The sequence below is a fragment of the Ctenopharyngodon idella genome, chromosome 5 (assembly GCF_019924925.1).
Source record: "Ctenopharyngodon idella isolate HZGC_01 chromosome 5, HZGC01, whole genome shotgun sequence".
Taxonomy (NCBI): domain Eukaryota; kingdom Metazoa; phylum Chordata; class Actinopteri; order Cypriniformes; family Xenocyprididae; genus Ctenopharyngodon; species Ctenopharyngodon idella.
The window spans coordinates 13,040,049-13,058,367 of record NC_067224.1 but is presented as its reverse complement, the minus strand read 5'-3'; the positions used below and the strand labels follow the sequence as shown (position 1 = coordinate 13,058,367).

The window sequence follows — 18,319 nt, the reverse complement described above, 5'->3', positions numbered from 1 at the left end:
ACTTCAACTAGGGCTATCGGCATGGCTGAGCTCTGGGTTGCATCCACCTGGCCTCTCCTACCTTCTATACCATTGATGCAACCACCTTCTGCCCCTCCCTGGTTGTCGTCCTCTGTCTGCCTGCCCCTTTTACCAGCCCTTCACCATGTCCTCATCCTCCTCCAGAATCGCTGCTGTCTCTCCATCGGTCTGCACTCTTCTACGGCACGAGGACGCGCCATGCCGGGAGGGGCGTTATGTCACGTTCAGTTTAGTTTTCTTCATGGACCTTCAGTTTGCTTTCCACCACTCGTCTGTCTCCCTGGTTACCGTCATTATTAGTTCATAAGTATCAGTTGTGTTCCATTAATCATCCTCATTAGTGTTTGCTATACAACTTGGTAACATTCATTCTCTGTCCGGTCACCGTTATGTTTAGATGTTTGATGTTAGATGTTTTACCTTTCTGCCTGCTATCTGGATCTACTATTAAACTTTGTTGTTTGAAATTATCTTCATCTGCCCTCATCTGTCTGTCAGCAAACACCCGTGTGACACTAGGTCCCTTAACCCTACCCCATACCTAAACATAACCACTACAACAACTACTTACTATCAATAAGCAATAATTGGGAGTTTATTGAGGGAAATAAAAGTGAATATGTGTTCCCTAATCTAAAGGGTTACAAGACTTTCATATAGAGTGGGGTCCAAAAGTCTAAAAGCATTGTTGAAAACGCTTCTATGAATTTTACTAATTTTTGTTTTCAATTACAAATTATATTATGAGCATGTTTTGCTTTAATAACAGCAGCAGCACTCAAGCTGCATGAACTCCACAAGTTAAGCCTGATGATCATGTTCTCTCTGAACTTTATTATTCATTTTCCATGAAAAAAAAAAAAAAAAATATATATATATATATATATATATATATATATATATTTTTTTTTTTTTTTTTTTTGTTCTAGATTTGATTTTTTTTTTTTTTTTTTTTTTTTTTGCAGTAAATTAAAGATATACAGCAAATTATCAAAAAAAAAAATTGTGTGAAATTTTTTCTCTCAGAAATTGCTAGTAAATTTCACAAACAATTACAAAGAAATGGCAAGTAACACATTGAATTAAATGTAAAAAAAAAAAAAAAAAAAAAAATTGAAGTAGAAACAAAGAGCATTTTCTTGTAAAACGTACTCCAATATTCTTTGGGGGGGGGTTTTTTCACCTTCGAAAAATCATTTTCTTCAAGAAAGAAAATAGTAAATGTTTTGTTTAAACATTGTAGGCAAGTGTTTACTTTTTTTTACAGTCTTGCTAAAAAGAGAAGATACTTCAAATAAGATCACGATATAAAACTCTATGACAAGTGTGTTTAAATGATTAGATGACCCACTGAATTATACATGGGTTTAGTGATTCTTTGTGTTCTTGTACTGTGACTGCCCCTCCCTCTCATATATTCTATTGTTATGAGGCACGACACACACACACACACACACACACACACACACACACACACACACACACACACACACACACACACACACACACACACACACACACACCTGCAGAAACACTGGAACTCATTGCTGTTAACCAAGTAGTCCAAATGACATTGCCTGACCACTCGGATTTACAAATGATCCCTGAATGGAAGAAGCAATATATTAGCTATGAGGTGAGTTTTGGGTTCTTGTTCTTGGATATATCCTTTACACTTTCAACCTTTCAGATATGTAGTACAATTGTAAGTGTAACTTAGCATTATTAATGAACCAAATAAAGGAAAGCATTTTGTTTTCAGACCCTGAAGTCTATGCTGAAAAATGAAGATAGACTTAACCTCGTTTGTTATGGTAAGAGAATCGGCATGTTTGTTGTTTTAGCTAATGAATTCTAGTTATGTGAGATTACTCCACTATGAAATTAATATATCTTGATTTTTACACTGTTAAAATTAGTTTAAATGGGGGGAAAAAATGAATGGTATAAAACCTCATAAATTATTCACATTGAAATTAAATGCATGATAGATTTCGACTTTCTATGGCAGGTATCCTCACAATATCAAAGGTGAAGCAGGTCAAATGAATTATTAATAACTCTGCAAAGTTGAATGCTTAATGAGGGAAAGGATTGAGATGTTGTGAATGTGGGTATGCAGGGAGTTAGTAAATAACATATGACAGAATGTTATAAAGTTTTATTTATCTATCAGTAATAATGAGACACTGTATAGGAAACAGTCAAAGATCTGTGACAGAGGAATTCTTCAAAAGCTGTGAGGAAGAGCTGAACAAGGTGAACCTCTTCTATTCAGGTAGATAACTCTAAAGTACTTAGAGCAGACCATTTACAATACATGTGGATACATATTTACACTATTACCTACTGTATTACAGAGAAACTATCAGAAGCTCACAACAGACTGGCGACATTTGGGATTGTAGCTCAGGACGTTTCTGGATCCAATCAAGGAGATAATCGAATCATCAGAATTTCCGCACCTATTAAAAGAAAAAACACCAGTATAAAACAAATCAAAATGGCAGTTTGTGAGCTCTACCTGAGCCTGGCCTTTCTGCAAAAATACCAGGTGGTCTTTAGAAATCTTGAAGATTTTTATTTAGCAATATACATGCATACAACCATAAGAAAATTTGGGGTCAGTAAGATTTGTGATGTTTTTGAAAGAAGTATCTTATGCTCAACTAGGCTACATTTATTTGAACAAAAATCAGTAAAAGTAACAATTTTGTGAAATATTACAATTTAAAATAATTTACATGTAAAACATTGTAAAACATTTCTTATTATTATCATCACAGTTAAATACAGCTGTTCTTTTTTTTTTTCTTTTTCTTTTTTTTTTTTTTTTCTTGTGATATTCCACAAAAGCAAAACCTTTTTTTTTTCTGGATTCTCTACTGAATAGAAAGTTCAAAAGAAAGCATTTGGCGTTAAATAGAAATCTTTTGTAACATTATAAATGTCTTTACTGTCATTTTTGATCACTTTAATGCATCTTTGCTGAACAAAGTATTAATTTCTTAAAAAAAAAAAAAAGAAAATCTTATTGACCTCAAACTTTTGAAAGATAGTATATTAGTAAGGACAGTTGTCCTTAATGACTGAAGCGGTATAAAACAATACAAATTAATCCCAATATACATTGTGCTGGATCTTTTTCCTAGGAATTTAATTACAAATGTTTCTGCAAGATCACCATAATGTATGATTTAAAGTTTGCTTCTGAACATGGCCTAAAATGGAGAAATGAGAGGCTTGACACATCTCTGCTCAACACGGACAGAGGCAAATGTAAACATCTCATGTCTAAACTGGAGGTGAGAATGCAGGTTTGTAACTGTTCCTTTAGTTCATTTTATTCATTACAGTACATCCAGTCTCTGTAAACTGAATGTATTCTACAGACATTTATGATTCAGCTGGAGGGGGGTGACAAATTGAGAGCAATGAAAAGACTTGAAGTCCCACCAATGGACAAAACACCGGTAAGAACAAACAGCGTCACCTGTGAAATCCTTCTGAATGAAAAAAGTGGTTCTGAATCAGCAGGTATACTGAATAATGCATTGCAAACAGACAAAGTCTCTTTATAAAAAGCAGACATTAAAATAAAACAACTGGCTTTAGAGGTTGCACGGTTCTCTTATTTATCTGAAATCAGATGCAAGATTTTCTATTGTTAAATGACATAATTTGATTTGTTTATTAACATGATTCATAAACTTTTATCATCCTAAAATATCAATCGATTGATGACATTTAAATTACCAAAATGTTCTTCTTCATACTCAGGCTTAATACTAATGGAGAATTAATCTACAGAGGTATGGAATAGTCATGATGTTATCATGATATTGAAGTCCTTTTGGACCATTGAAGTCAAATGAGTCAGCATTTAACATAGAAAGAAATGGAAGATAGGCATAACTTTTAAATACAGTGCATTCTTTGAAGCCTCTTACACATTATAGTCTTTTTTCTTATGTACAAAGAAAGTCGAAGTGTGGATAATGTTTCGGACTGGCTTTTCTTGCGGCGTCATCCTGGCTTTCCTTACCATTTTGATTTTCAGAGGTTAGTAAAGTTTACATCTTTTTTCCGACCATTTCCCTAAACAATTGTAACCAAACTATAACAATGGCATATAATTTCTGATATCTGGCTTATGAGGGTCTCCATTCTATGAAACAGAGAGTTGGAGTAATGGGCATGCCAAAAGGTAGGGGCGTTCCGAAAGGTAGAGGCGTGCCAAAAGGTGAAATGCTACAACAGAAACTAACCCCTAACCATACCCCAAACCCTAACAGGCAGCCTTCGTGACTAATTGTAAAGACCTTTCGGTGCGCCCCTAGCTTTTGTCACAGCCTATACTCCAACCTGCATATACCCACACTTGCATTCTATTATTAACCATTATTGTGCATGCAAAAATATAATTATGAAAGAATGGATTTCAAGTCATATTCCTATCCTATCTATTTGCCAGTGGGTATGTATGTAACATCCAACTGTCAACTTGTCTTGAAAGTGTTTAATGAAACAGACCTGGAGCTTCTGAAGCCTCAGCTGCAGCTTTACAAGGGAAGTTTCCTGCTGATTGAGTTTTTGTTCCTGATCGGACTGAACCTGTACTGCTTTAATACTTCAGCAATAAATCACACGCTCATTTTTGGACTGGATCCCAGAGAGCATCTCTCATGCTACCATATTTTTGAGGTGAGTTGTGAAATCATTTATTTGAGTGTGTTTATTAATCTTATGATTACCGTGCTGAGGCCTCATACATCTGACTGTGTAATGCAGATGGCCGGGGGTCTGACTATGTGCTGGTGCTCTAGTGTACTGGCTAGTCTTCATCCTCCTGTGCTGTCAATTCCACAGCAGCTCCACCCACTGCTTTTTCACAGCTTCCTCCTGTTTCTGCTACTAAACCCCTTCTCCATATTTCACGCTCAGGCTCGTCGCTGGCTCATGGTCACAATGGTAAGATATGACTAAGATAAGATTAATGCATGGCACTAAGATTTTTTTTTAATACTTTTTATTTTTATTTGTTTTATTTATTTATTTATAATAATAATTATTATTATTATTTTGTATTGATCCCAGACAGACTCTTAGTCTATGTATTAGTGGTGAAAATTTTTCAGTGACTCTCTCTGCAGGTTACATCGATACGCCAGTAGGTGCCAACAAATGTCTTTATGAGTGAGACACATAATAATTTATTCAACAGATTTGCTCAAAAACTTTAGTTTGGTGACAGGATCCTGACACTCATGTTGTTTGTCTTGTACTTGTATGATTGTATGGCTTTGGGTTTTTTCTCTGAGCCTTGCGCTCTTATGTCTTATTGTTTTGGGTGTTTGTGTAAGCACATGGCTTCTGTCATGTTTGTTTGTGGTCTTCTGTCTTGCTTTGAGTGTTTGTGTGAGCACATGGCTTCTTTCATGTTTGTTTACCATGTGCCTTTTGCACATGGGTTTTGTTTGTTTCTGTGTGCCATGTGCTCTTCTATTAGTCTCTAGCCTTGGCCCCACGCTGTTGTCACCTGATTATTGGTTTTTGCCCCACCTGCTCTCCTTTGTTACCCTCCTGATTTCCTTCCCTTTTTATGGGCCATTTACACTACACAATTTTCAACAAAAAGGAAAACTTTTTATGCATTTTGGCTGTTCATTTATTTTGGGGGGCCTGAAAATGCAAACTTTTGAAATGGGTTTCAAAGTGCAAGTTTTTGAAAATGATACCGTTAACGTCTTCTTGCCTATATAAGTCACACTGGGCATAGTGAGCATAGTGGCATGGCCAGCTACGTAATGCTCATTCCCATTATCTCAGGGAACTGAGGTTATAATCAGGCAAAGGTGGATGGTGAGGACCAGCCGGCTGTTGCACAGATGTCACCAATGGACACCCCACTTGACCACACCCAGGAGTTGGCCATTCCCCTGGTGAAGTGGCACTCTGATAGGACATTGCAAGCCCAAGGAACAGAACTGTAGGCCAGTGCTATTGCGTCCACTATCCAACAAGATAGTCTTTGCTTCATGACAGGCAGCCCCTTAGAGCGGCCTCCAAAACACACAAACAGCTGTTCTGGTTGCAGTAGATGTAACGATTCCTCAGAAGCAGGAACAGCACAGAGCATTATGACCTGAGCTCTGAACAGCGAGGAGAGTACCCTGGTTAAGTAGCCTCGCCTTGGTTTAAGGACAACTTTACTGTCATTAGGTCCAAACTCAAGACAATTCGTATTCACTGAGAGCACCTGCAGGTCACAGATTCGCTTGATTGATGCTGGACCTAGCAGCAGGGCAGTCTTAAGCGAAAGGTGTCAGAGTTCAGCTCGGAAGTGGCTCGAACAGAGGGTCTCGAAGTGCTGTGGATAGATCCCAGGGTGGAACTGTAAGGGGGCAAGGCAGATTGAGCCTTCTGGCTTCCTGAAGAAACTTCACAATTAGGTCATTCCTTCCAACTGATTGGCCGGCAATAGGGCGTGGTGCGCTGCAATGGAAAACTGTGGGAAGGCAGAGGTACCCCTGCCCTTCCCTCCTACAGGGGAAGCATAGTGTACCTCTTCTGCTCCACGCCATCAACAGAGGTGAGGGCAGACGAAGTGGAGTGGTGAACGTGCTGCTGGTGACACCACAGCTGCAGGAACCATTAGTTGAGGTGGCTATGGGTAGGCTCTTCTGGGGCCGACCACTCTAAGTGCTTGGCTTGAATGCTTGTTTCTTTCATCGCGGCTCGAGAGACGATGAAAATGGAGGTGCGTGAGGAGTGGGATCACTCTCTATAAAGAAAGCGATTTGCGAGTGCAGCGAGGCGAGACTCATGCTCTCACAGTGAGAGCAGCTGGTCTTGCAGCCCAGGCAAGCTATGCACTCGTGTGCTCGTTCGAGGGAAGCAGGGGAGCCCTGCATGAGCCACACTCGTTGCGCAAGGTTTTGCAACAAACGTTGCTGAATTTGCTCTTTTTTGAATGAAAATAGGTTGCCGGACGGGTGCAGGGGAGAAGCGCCAAGTCAGCTGCAGCTGCTGAAGCACCATCAATCCACTGCTGAGGCTTGTTCTCACAGCGAGCAGGAAGGTCTTCTTTGGAGTCAGTGAGGAAATGTTCTTGGTGCATGAAGGAGAAAGTTTCAGACAATATGGCAAGCAGCGTGACTTATATAGGCAGTCAGCCCCGCCCATTTTGGCGGGCTGAAATACCATTTGTCTGTGCAGGTACACAGACATGATCCAATCAGGATTCAGTATTCGGAGAAACAGAATTTCACCCATAGCATCAGCAAAAACTGGCACAATGAAAGTGAACCATATCGAAAGGAAACAGGAGGGTAACAAGGGAGAGCAGGTGGGAAAATAAACCAATAATCAGGTAACAAAAGGGTGGGACCAAGATTAGAGACTGACAGAAGAGCACATGGCACACAGAAACAAACAAAAGCCATGTGCAAAAGGCACATGGCAAACAAACATGACAGAAGCCATGTGCTCACACAAACACCCAGAACATAAGACATAAGAGTGCACTACCCTGAGAACAACCCAGCCGTATGCTCACACAAGGACATGACAAACAACATGAGTGTCAGGATCCTGTCACCAAACTAAAAATAAGACCAATCAAGGTGACAGGACCCTGACAGTAACTTGCAATATTGTGTCTAGAATATAACTGTAATCAATATGAATACCTTTGTTTAATATCAAACTCGCAAGTGTGCCACTGGTCTGAATGTCAGCAGGGCTCTGATTAATAACAGTGGTGGTGACTATCACAGCCTTGTTGAATCCTGCTTATATTCAATATATATATTTTGTTTTGTTTTTTTGTTTTGTTTTTTTCATGTGCCCTCATAATCTTTAATCAAAATAACTTCCCCTTCCTCTTGGAACGACATGACATCTCTTCTCTGATACATAAAAAAACAAAGACAAAATCAAGTCAGTTAGGAAGAAAAGACTATTACAACTTCTGTTTCATGCCAAATTTAATATAATTATATTTCATTATGCTGCAAATACAAAATTGTTCAATTTCATAGTTTCATCTACTGCTCTTCTATCCACCTTATTCTTAAAATATGATTGGGTGCGGCCAACTTGAATGTGTGAGGCATCCAGTGTCATCGAGTTCCAGTTAATTTAGCTTGCTATCTTTGCTGTAAAATGTTTTGCATTAGCACACATTTTATCAGCAGTGGTCTCTAGAGAATGCATCATCATATGCAACGTCCTCATTTATGCATTAAAATATCCATATCACAGTGTAAGGTCTTGGCAGCCCCCTTCCAGCCTGTGGGCTTTGCAGAATGCTGGCTAGCTGATCAATTCAACAGTCTTAGCCCTCTGTTCCTTGGCTTGAGGGATCTGCTGTGCTTCTATACCTATCAGATCAACTGGAGAGATATGTGGTCTGACAGCCTTCCATCCACAGGTAAGAGGGGCCTAATCCTAAACCTGTAATTGTTACTGAATTATATTATATTATATTATATTATATTATATTATATTATATTATATTATATTATATTATATTGCCCGGTTGAAAATACTGATTTCTTAATTTCTCATTTTGATCAACCGATATCAATTCTTAAATTCCAAGCATCGATATATGCTGTTTTCAGTTGATGCATGCACTTAAACTAAACTTCATTATTTGTAGTGCGCTTCCCATCCAATAAATTGCAATAACCTTTGTGCTTTGTTACTTTTGATATGAAACAAAGTTCTGTCAATTCAAATTCTGTCAATTTTATTATGAAATTCAAAGAATAAATCCTTTTTTTTTGTGCCATGACAGATAGCTGTAGCCACCTCAGTTCAAGCGAAGGGGAGCACACCTATGTTCCCAGGGTCCTGTGTTCCCTAGCTCAATGATCTGTTAACACACATTAATAAAAAACTTTAAAAGGTCAGAACGCAAACTTCAGAACTTGCAAGAGAGCCTTCAGTAGCAAATTAGCTCAAAAGGGAAATATAAATAATTAATTATAACTTGTAATTAATTATAAATATTTGGATCAGTTAATAGAATTAACTTGATGTAGCAGAATTATTATTACAAACAATTAACCTGTTCATCCACCAAACACTCGGTATTAATCGCCTATTAACTTTCAGAAAGGATATTTTTTGTGGCCACAGAAAAATAACTCTTTCTTACTGGGTATAGTGCTACTCAAGAGCATGTAGCTGTAATCGCATCAATAAGGGGCTTTTGAGTTGTGTGACTAAACAAAAATCTAAGCAAACATACACACAATCATGCATACATGGGTAAAATGGAAAGTGAAAGTGAATGAATGGAACTGAAATGGAAATGAAGCTATGAAAATGCAACCACAAACATAATATTAACCACCTGAACAGAACCATCAGCACCTTGGTAACAAGGGGTTATACAAGCTTATACTAAACATCTGTTCAGTTAGTTAAATGTACAATGAAGAAAAAGAAACCATCAAGACAGATCAAATGAAAAAATGACCTTTCATCTACATCTTCAATCTCCCATCCCCAATTCAACTGTACCAATCCCTCTTAGCCTATACCTTCATGTCAGGCTAAACTCCCAATAGACCCACTCTTCGCAGACGACTCCAATCGCCCCTTCACATGTTTCTGGTTTTAAAGACACCTTAAGTCCATTTTGCTCCAATCTGGCATCCCAGCAGATCACTTTTCCGTTTGTATCGTATAGGTGCAGCAACCACAGCTGCCCCAAAAGGCCTTTCCCAGCAGTAGATCTAATCAAAATTTTCTCCACTGCCGCAGCAGTGATTTTCCCTCATGCTCCTGCAGGAGCTCAGTTTCTCTGAGAAAATTTTCTCCACTGTCGCAGCGATGATATTTCCTCATGCTCCCACAGGAGCTTGGTTTCTTTGGCAAGTTTTCTCCACTGCTGCAGCAGTGATGTTGCATCTGCTCCCACAGGAGTTCGATTTCTTTGGCAAATTTTCTCTATTGCCTGCAGCAGTGATGTTCCCTCATGCTCCCGCAGGAGCTGTTTTCTGGCTAAAATTTCTCCACTTCCACAACAGCGATGTTCGTTCTGCTCCCGCAAGAGCTCAGTTTTCTGGCTAAAATTTCTCCACTTCCACAGGAGTGATGTTCCCTCTGCTCCAGCAGGAGCTCTGTATTCACGCCAAATACGCATACCATTTATTCTATCTGACTTATTTGTAAGTGTGAACTCGTGAATATGTAAATGTATTTGTATTATATCTAGCACAAAATAAATGTATTTCAGATACATTTTAGTATATCTTTTTCACTATGGCTGGAAACAAGGAGTGTGAGCACCCCACTTAGCATCAGCGTACTTTTTCATTTTGTGTTATATTTTGACTGTTGCAATCCCAATCAGACTTATGACCTGTAAAGCTGCCTGAATCATAATCAAGCACTGTTCGCTGTTGGCCAGAGGAGAACTGGCCCCCCGACTGAGCCTGGTTTCTCCCAAGGTTTTTTTCTCCATTTTTGTCACCTGTTGGTCACCTGATGTCACCTGTTGGAGTTTGGGTTCCTTGCCTCCGTCGCCTTTGGCTTGCTTAGTTGGGGACACTTGATATTCAACAATATTTTTAATCTGCCTGTCTTCTTTAAGAACTGCTGTGTAGCCAAAATTATTTACCTGTTACCACTGTAAAGCTGCTTTGACACAATCTGCATTGTAAAAAGCACTATATAAATAAAGGTGACTTGACTTGACTTGTTACAGCCGCATAACCCTTCGGCAAACAGTTATGTCAGTTGGCGGGTGCACAGGAGCAGATGGCAAATAGAAAGGCTTGTGTGCATTTGCCTGCCATCGAGGAGCTGAAAGGGTGAAGTACCAATTGCAGCATGTGGTGTGGCTTGGTACACCTGTAAGAAGTCAGTTACCACAGGTTTCCATGGCTGATATTGCTGGATGCCCATTTGGACAGTGTGTTTGAGCACACAGTCGAACCTCTCTACTGCACCATTAGCTGCCAGGTAGTAGAGAGAGGAACAATGGTGACAAATATTCCTTCCTTCCAGAAAAGCAGAGAAAGCAGCAAATGTAAACTGAGCACCATTATCAGTAACAATACTCAATGGATTTCCATAGCAGCAACAGACAGCATCATGAACCTGAGCAACCATCCCAGGCCACCAACAGAGATGATGTCCTTTGTGCACTATGGAGAGCAGCACAAATCGAAGAGCAGTAGGTGCAATCAGCTGTCAGCCTCGGAAGAAAAAAGTTGTCTTTAACAGACAGTTCCAGTCGCAGTTTGTAGTATGGCAACAACTCAACGTCCAGTCCCTTGGTTGAAGGAGGCCAACCATTGAAAATCTATATAGAGCAGGACAAGAAGCAAATGCAGCATCAACCTCAGCAGAAGACAGAGAATTACAGGTGACCGATATAAAAGCAACAAAAGCAACAGCATCATCTGCAGGAGAAGCAGGTAAGGGCAAACGATAATCAGCAGGGGCATTTTGAATCGCCTGTACAGGATTCATCAGAAAGAAGACCCTCTGCTGAAACAGTGTGACTTAAGAACAACAGGCTGGTTTGCAGGAAATTACACTTGTCTTTATTAAGCTGCAAGCCAGCAGCTTCTAGTCGTTGTCAGGCATAGACATGTCAAGTCCGTGGATGATAATGTTGTGAAGGTAATTTTCTAACACTGACAAGCAGACTGGTACAGGAGAAGCAAGCACAGGAAGGGCATTAGGACTTGACTGTTTTCACTCCTCACATGCAGTGCAGACATTAGGTCCCTTCCCATGAATGCTGTTCACAATGAAGAATGTATAGCAGGAACTGAGTGGTCATGTAGGGAAACGTTTGCTGACAAACATCCAACCATGGGAATTTGGGTTTTTGAATACGTCACAAGCCTGGCTGTGGGTTGTGACAGCACAACATTAGTGGCATGCATAAGTCAATTTTAGCAGCGACAGAGCAGCGTCCACACATTTTGTGAATGTTCTCAGGCCCAGAGACAGACCGAAGGGTAGGACCATGAATTGGCACGCCACGCCTTCGAATGCAAATCTGAGAAAGCACTGATTCTGCAGGGCTATCTGAATATGACTATCTTTCAGGTCCACAGAAATAAACCAATCTCTCAGACAAATCTGTGAGAGAATTCACTTCTATGTTAACATTTTGAATGGGCGCTTTGCCAATGCACAATTCAAAAGTCTCAAATCGAGACACAGCAAAGGTTGGCAGCGGTTGGTGCCCTTCGTGGTTTACACGAGACAACTCGCCGCTTAGCAGTAGGGGGGTTGGCTGTGTGATGTGGGTAACACAGGGGAATACATAGAACATTTCTTGCACACACACACACAAACAACACTGACACCCACAACAGGCAGGGCGCCGCTACACACAGTGTGGCGATAGCGAGCGGAATTTGCTCATCTTTGTGGCTCGCCACCAGTTTACTGGGGCGAGGGCCCTGGTGCTTCGGGTAGTGGAGGTGTTTTGGTCCCTGCATCTTAGGGCACACCGCTGATTCAGGCTCTCTCTGAGAGGCTGAAATAGAGCTGGCTGCTGGTCTCGATGGCAGCTGAGATGATGAAGAGCAAGAGCACAGGCTGGCAGGGGTGGCGAGTGGCAAATGGCCTTTGACTGCCTCTGTGCCTCAGTGAATGCTTCCACCGCATTGCCAAACAGACCCATTGTACTCACCGGTGTGTCCAGTCTTTCAGGTCCGTAAGTGTCAGCAATAAATGACAATCCAGCACCACTAGGCTCCCCAGCACACGGCTAATAGACTGGGCTGTCGTCTTCATGGCCCTTAGCACCAAGTAGGTTGTGCTGCGAAGCTTCTTGAGGGTGTCCAGGCATGGGCACATGTTGACTGAGGGATGCGCCAAGTCTTGGAAAGCTCCTCATGTACTTCAGGGAAGAACACCACTGGCTGTCGGGAGGTCAGACTGGAAGTATCACTCATCTAGTCGACTCTTTGCAGGTTCAGCAGGTGAAGACCACCCCAGCTCATCCATAGCCCTCGTGAGGACCCCCAGCAGTTCATCATGCTTGTGCGAGGCTTGCAGTGTCAACATCTCCTCCACAGGCCCCACTCCTCTCTCTCCAAAACCTAGTGGACAGCATCCTTGTCGTCTTTGGATGCGCCAAAGGAAACCACATCATGGGCTCCAGGGGAGGGGTGAATGCTGGCTTTTGTGAAATAAATATGTGAGGGTGGCTCAGGTGGACGAGGGGGCTGCGGGCATTGAGCCGATGAGAGCTTGTCGCCTGAGCTTTGATGAAGGCTCTCTCCCGGAACAACAGAAGAAGCAGGCCGATTAGAGCCAAGGGCCTCGTCTCCCAGCACAAGAGCGAGTCGAGTGTGGAGAGAGTGGGCCATCATGCTCTTGCAGTGGGGGCAGTCCAAGCCACTTAGTGCTGTCTACGTGTGGGCGCAGCCCAGGCAGAAGAACATATTCTGACATGTAGCATACTGTACCTGATTTATATCCAAAGTAATCGATATATAATCGTATTGAATCGAAAACAGAATTGAATCAATAAGCAAGCTTGTGAATGAACATATATCATGAAATGTGAATCAATGCCCAGCCCTATTATATTATGTACTGCAAACACAGATTATGCTTTAGGACAGAACTACTTTAGAGTTCGCAGAATGTTTCACTGTTTCAAGAAACCTCTTTATAATCTTGTGATATTTTTTAGTTGAGATTTTCTTCTGTTTGTTACAGTGAGTCTGGACTGTGGGCAGTATAGTATGGCTGTAACCTGTCTGATCCAGTGTTTTCCACCATGGCTTAGATTTGCACAATGCCTGAGGTGCTTCTGGGACACTGGCCACACACTACATCTACTGAATGCAGGAAAATACTTCACTGTGTTTCTTATGGTCACATTCGCCGGCCTCTACAACATGGCTAGAGGTACACGACCAAATAACTAGGTAGCATTAAAGGTTCTACTTGTTTCTACTTGTCAAAATTAGCACAGCATTTAGTGAAAGAAAATTCTGATTTTGCTGATGTGTCAGGATATGGTAGCTGTTTGAGCACAATATTTTAAATATTATTTACAGAGAAATCTTTTTACTTCCTGCATCTACACTGATACCTGTTAGTGTAAAGTCTAATACAACTGTTGTGGTTGTTTAGGGAGAAAAACAAGGGCAAGTGACATATATAAAATGATTGGGTGAACTTTTGAGAATATGTTCTCAGGTTTTACATAACTATTCTAAACACGGCTAGAAATGTTATGGTTAATGCAAGGCAAAAAATCAAATAGAAAAGAGCTAAATGAAAGACAAACTTGTTTAAAATCATGAAAAAAAAAATAGTCGTAATATTAAGATAATAAAGGACCTTGGAAATGTTATGATGCTCAGCCTATTTGTGTGTACATGTGTGATAGAGAGATCTGCCCTGCTTGAAGAGGGGAGGATATACCTGTATATATGGGCCGTGGCTACCTGTACGGGTGTTCTAGTTACAGTGAGTTGGGATTTAAGGATGGACTGGGGATTACTTCAGGGAAATGGCCTGCTAAAAGATGAGTTGGTGTACTCCCAACAGGTAAGTTAGTATAAAAATTAGTATAATTTACACTAGTATTGATCTGGTGATTGTCTTTGTCAAAATAATGGTGATATATAAGGTGCATGTGGAAATATATTTGACAATAAATTAGTACCGCATATTAAAGGGATAGTTCACCACAAAATTTCGGTCTTGTAAGGGTAGACCGCCTACAGGGGTTCAGGCCGTAGGGTCGCCGAATGACTAAAGAAACCAGCAAACAGCAAGATGGTAGAAAACTGTACATTTCTTGTCTATTACCACCCACTGCAACTTATACCAACGACGAAAATAAGCGCAGTTATAATAGTGGGTACAAAATATGTGGGAGAGCGTTGCTATAGTGTGATGATATTGTATTGCAATAGGGAGCATATTAATGTTAATACCAAATCAGAACTAGTTCGAACATCATTTGTAACTGTTTAATGACAATATCTGATTATGGTTACACTTAAAATAGTGTAACCATATATGAGATAATAAAATCATATACCATTAATCGTACCCAGCATGTATGTAAAAAGTTACCTGAGAGATAGAGAGAGAGAGTGAGAGAGGAAGAGAGAGAGAGGCAGAGAATAAAAAGAGACAGAGCAACAGTTACAATCTTATTTTATCCCTTCCTTGATGATGTGATTGAAACCCAAATGTGAGACATTCAAACTGACCAATCAGAAGATTAAAACTTCCCTCACTGTACTAAAGGTGTGACAATTCGTAGACCCCCGATGTAAACACATCTTGGCCTACAGGCCTCGATCACTATCAACACCTTTGAGCCTTCCAAATGGCCCTTGTAGCAAGAGAGAGGGGGTTGAAACAGTAAAGCTGATATTGAAATATTTTCAATCTTACAGTCTCTTCCTCACAGAAAGTTATCGTATGGCTTCAGAAAACTTGGAATAATGTGTATGGGTCATATGGACTATGAGACTTTTATTCTGAGATATTTATTTAATTTCAGAGCTTGACAGCCAGGGTGGCCAAGTCTGTGATTTTCTTACCGAATTGGGGTTCTTTTAAACTGTTAGTGCAGGTTGATTTTTTTGTTTTTTTTGTCACATTGCGTAAATTATATTTGACAGAAATGCTTGTATTAAGATATATTACTCTTCCATATTTATATTCTAACAATGATAAATCTGTTAGTTAGGAGAATTTTGTGAGGGAGGGGCACTGCTAAGGAGCCTGTGTGCTGCTGTTTTTTTTCCATGGTAACAAATTGGCAAATCTCTCCAGGATTGTGGCCAGTAAACAAAAAAAAAAAAGTATCATATGTCATCAGAGGCATTTTCCACTGATTGATAACTTAATAGGAATATATTGAAAACTGTAAGTAGTAATTTTCAGATAGGTAAAAAAAAAATATATATAGGACCACCACCCCACTGAAGGATTTTGTTTACCAACTGTCATTCTTAAGATAAAATTATGTTATTTTACTACTGTAAAACTAAACAGTTTAAATTAATTTAATGAAATGAGTTCATTTCACTGAAATATTACTGGTAGTTACGGTAATACTGGTAGTACTGAAAAAAGTTACGTGAACTAAAAATCTGATTGTATTAAGCACAACTTAAACTGAGTTGCAGCAGAATCCTAGTAATACCCAGCATGCTTTGTGTCAGACTGTATAAGGATAATAAATATTGAAATTAAGTGTTATTTAGCGTGTTTTTGCACAAGATTAATATAGGGAGAGATGTGTGTTAATGTTCTGTTATGTTGGGATTTACTGAAGTTTCTGTTATGTTGAAGTTTTGTTGGTTTACCATTGTGGTGAAGAGTAGAGCCTTAGGGTTTGGTCAAGGATTGGCAGCAAATCTTTAAGGTTATATATACTGCATGTTGATTAACTATGTACATATAGTGATAGTCTCTTTGATAGTTAAGCACATGCTAGTTAACATGATATCCATGCAAACAAACTGTATGAGTTAGTTTATTCAATATTTCAGTTAAATTCTAATTAACATGTTTGTGTAGTACAAAACAAAAATTTAAAGTTCTACTAACTTAATCTTGGAGTTAGTTAACTTAAAAAAGTTAGTTTACTTAAATGTTTTGAGGTAATCGGTTTCCACAAATTCTTAATTTTCAAGTATAACAGTGATTGTAAAGTATATTTGAGGAGTGGGAGTATCGGAGTGGCATATTTTGAGTTTTGGTATTAAGGCTAGTTTTTGGGCTAGTTGAATTGGGGTATTTTTGATTGGCCGGTGGGCTGGTTTTGTTAAACAGATCTGGCAACCCTTTTGAGACAGCCTATCCTTATTGACTTTCACTATATTAAAAAGAGTGACCAGGATATTATTTAAACATTCACCTTTTATTTGGTAAATAATGAAGAATTTTTATTTTGGGAGAACCTTTCTTTTAATGTATGCACATATCCATAAATTAGAGTTTACCTGACTCACAATAAGCAGGTATTTGAAGTTAATTCTCAACAGTAAATATTCTGCATTTGGCAATATTAGTCCATAATCTGAGTTACAAAAACTTAGCAGGTAGTGATACTGGTTCACTAAACCCTTCTCTGCTATCACTATTTAAGATCAAGCATAGGTATTACTCAGTCAAATTGGCAATGCGTGACAAATCACAGTGATTTAGTCTGTGTGGTGACGGTGAAAGCCTTTAAGACTGGAATCTCATGAAGTTTGAAGCTAAAAAGGTGCCACTAAATTAATCTCTGTTACTAAGGGGTCAAACTGTCCAGCTCTTAATATTGAGAGATATATTGTGCTCTTTCAGTTGTACTACTACGCAGCCATGCTGGCGGATGTGCTGTTGCGGGTCTCCTGGGCTATAAATATCCTTCTGGCTCAGATGAAGGATTCAGCTGCAGCTGCCACTGCAAGTGCCCTGCTGGCACCACTGGAAGTCCTCAGGTTAGATTTCAGTCACACGCTCTAAGCAGCAAGTGAGGGGGTTTGTAAACTTGTAATCCAGGATGATCAGCGCAAATTACATTTTGCAATAATTTAATTTTATGGTAGCTGCTGACTCATAGGAAAAATATTCAGGATTAGATTGTACTTTGAGCAATCTAATTTTAGGAAAGGTTATCTGACTATTTAGCAGAATATTTATTATTTGATGTATTCTTTTTCTTAATTCTTTCTTTCTGTTCAACCAGACGTTTTATTTGGAATCTCTTCCGGCTAGAGGACGAGCAGCTGAAAAACTGTGATAAATGTTGTGCTGTTCGTGATTTCTGGAACATCTGGAGGCATCTGGAAAAGGATCTGGATGTTCTGTCTGAAGACCATCACAAAATTACCACACATGGCACAATATGCTGTTTACCTCTCCCAAATCAGAGGTTACTGTCTGGGCAGTTGCTGAATCTGTTCCATCTTAGCAGTTTTTTGTTTGTTTGTTTGTTAAATAATTCAAAGAACATAGTCAATGATATCTGAAAATGAACAATGTTGTTCTTTTGCAGGGTAAAGGAGACAAAACTGCCTGCTGGGGGAACAGATGCAGAGATTCGCCCATGTATTTAAGGAAGAAAATATATCTGTATGAAAATGAACGAAATTCATTTGAGATATTTGCGTAATGCAGGTAGGCAAATGATATGTTAGATAAGAAAAATATTAACCGTAATTAATTCTGTAACTATCTCTGTTTATCTAGACCCTATTGAGACATTGCACATGTATTGTATTTTCTGCATTCAAGTAAAACTGAGCTAATGTTTTATTGCTTCATCTATTAAATTATTTCACTG

At 39.5% G+C, this 18,319-nt stretch overlaps 1 protein-coding gene and 1 long non-coding RNA gene across 2 annotated transcripts; both read left to right on the top strand.

Moving 5' to 3' along the window:
- The first annotated feature begins 1,541 nt into the window (after positions 1-1,541).
- Positions 1,542-2,554, top strand: LOC127512699 (uncharacterized). Its single transcript, XR_007930247.1, has 4 exons — positions 1,542-1,657; positions 1,784-1,835; positions 2,219-2,299; positions 2,382-2,554. It is a non-coding gene; the product is annotated as an uncharacterized LOC127512699 (long non-coding RNA).
- A 5,426-nt stretch (positions 2,555-7,980) lies between these two features.
- LOC127512679 (xenotropic and polytropic retrovirus receptor 1 homolog) lies at positions 7,981-18,289 on the top strand. The gene is made up of 6 exons (XM_051893826.1): positions 7,981-8,455; positions 13,732-13,923; positions 14,411-14,571; positions 17,338-17,474; positions 17,723-17,908; positions 18,032-18,289. Exons 1-6 carry the CDS (start codon positions 8,233-8,235, stop codon positions 18,090-18,092), a joined length of 960 nt encoding a protein of 319 aa, XP_051749786.1. The 5' UTR covers positions 7,981-8,232; the 3' UTR covers positions 18,093-18,289.
- Positions 18,290-18,319: the final 30 nt, after the last annotated feature.

What these genes read in the sequence shown, in the direction of transcription:
- LOC127512679 (XM_051893826.1), top strand. Translation starts at nt 8,233, where the DNA reads ATGCATCATCATATGCAACGTCCTCATTTATGCATTAAAATATCCATA. An exon ending in GCACCACTGGAAGTCCTCAG is followed by an intron (nt 17,475 to 17,722) that starts GTTAGATTTCAG and finishes CTGTTCAACCAG; the next exon opens with ACGTTTTATTTGGAATCTCT. An exon ending in TTACCTCTCCCAAATCAGAG is followed by an intron (nt 17,909 to 18,031) that starts GTTACTGTCTGG and finishes GTTCTTTTGCAG; the next exon opens with GGTAAAGGAGACAAAACTGC.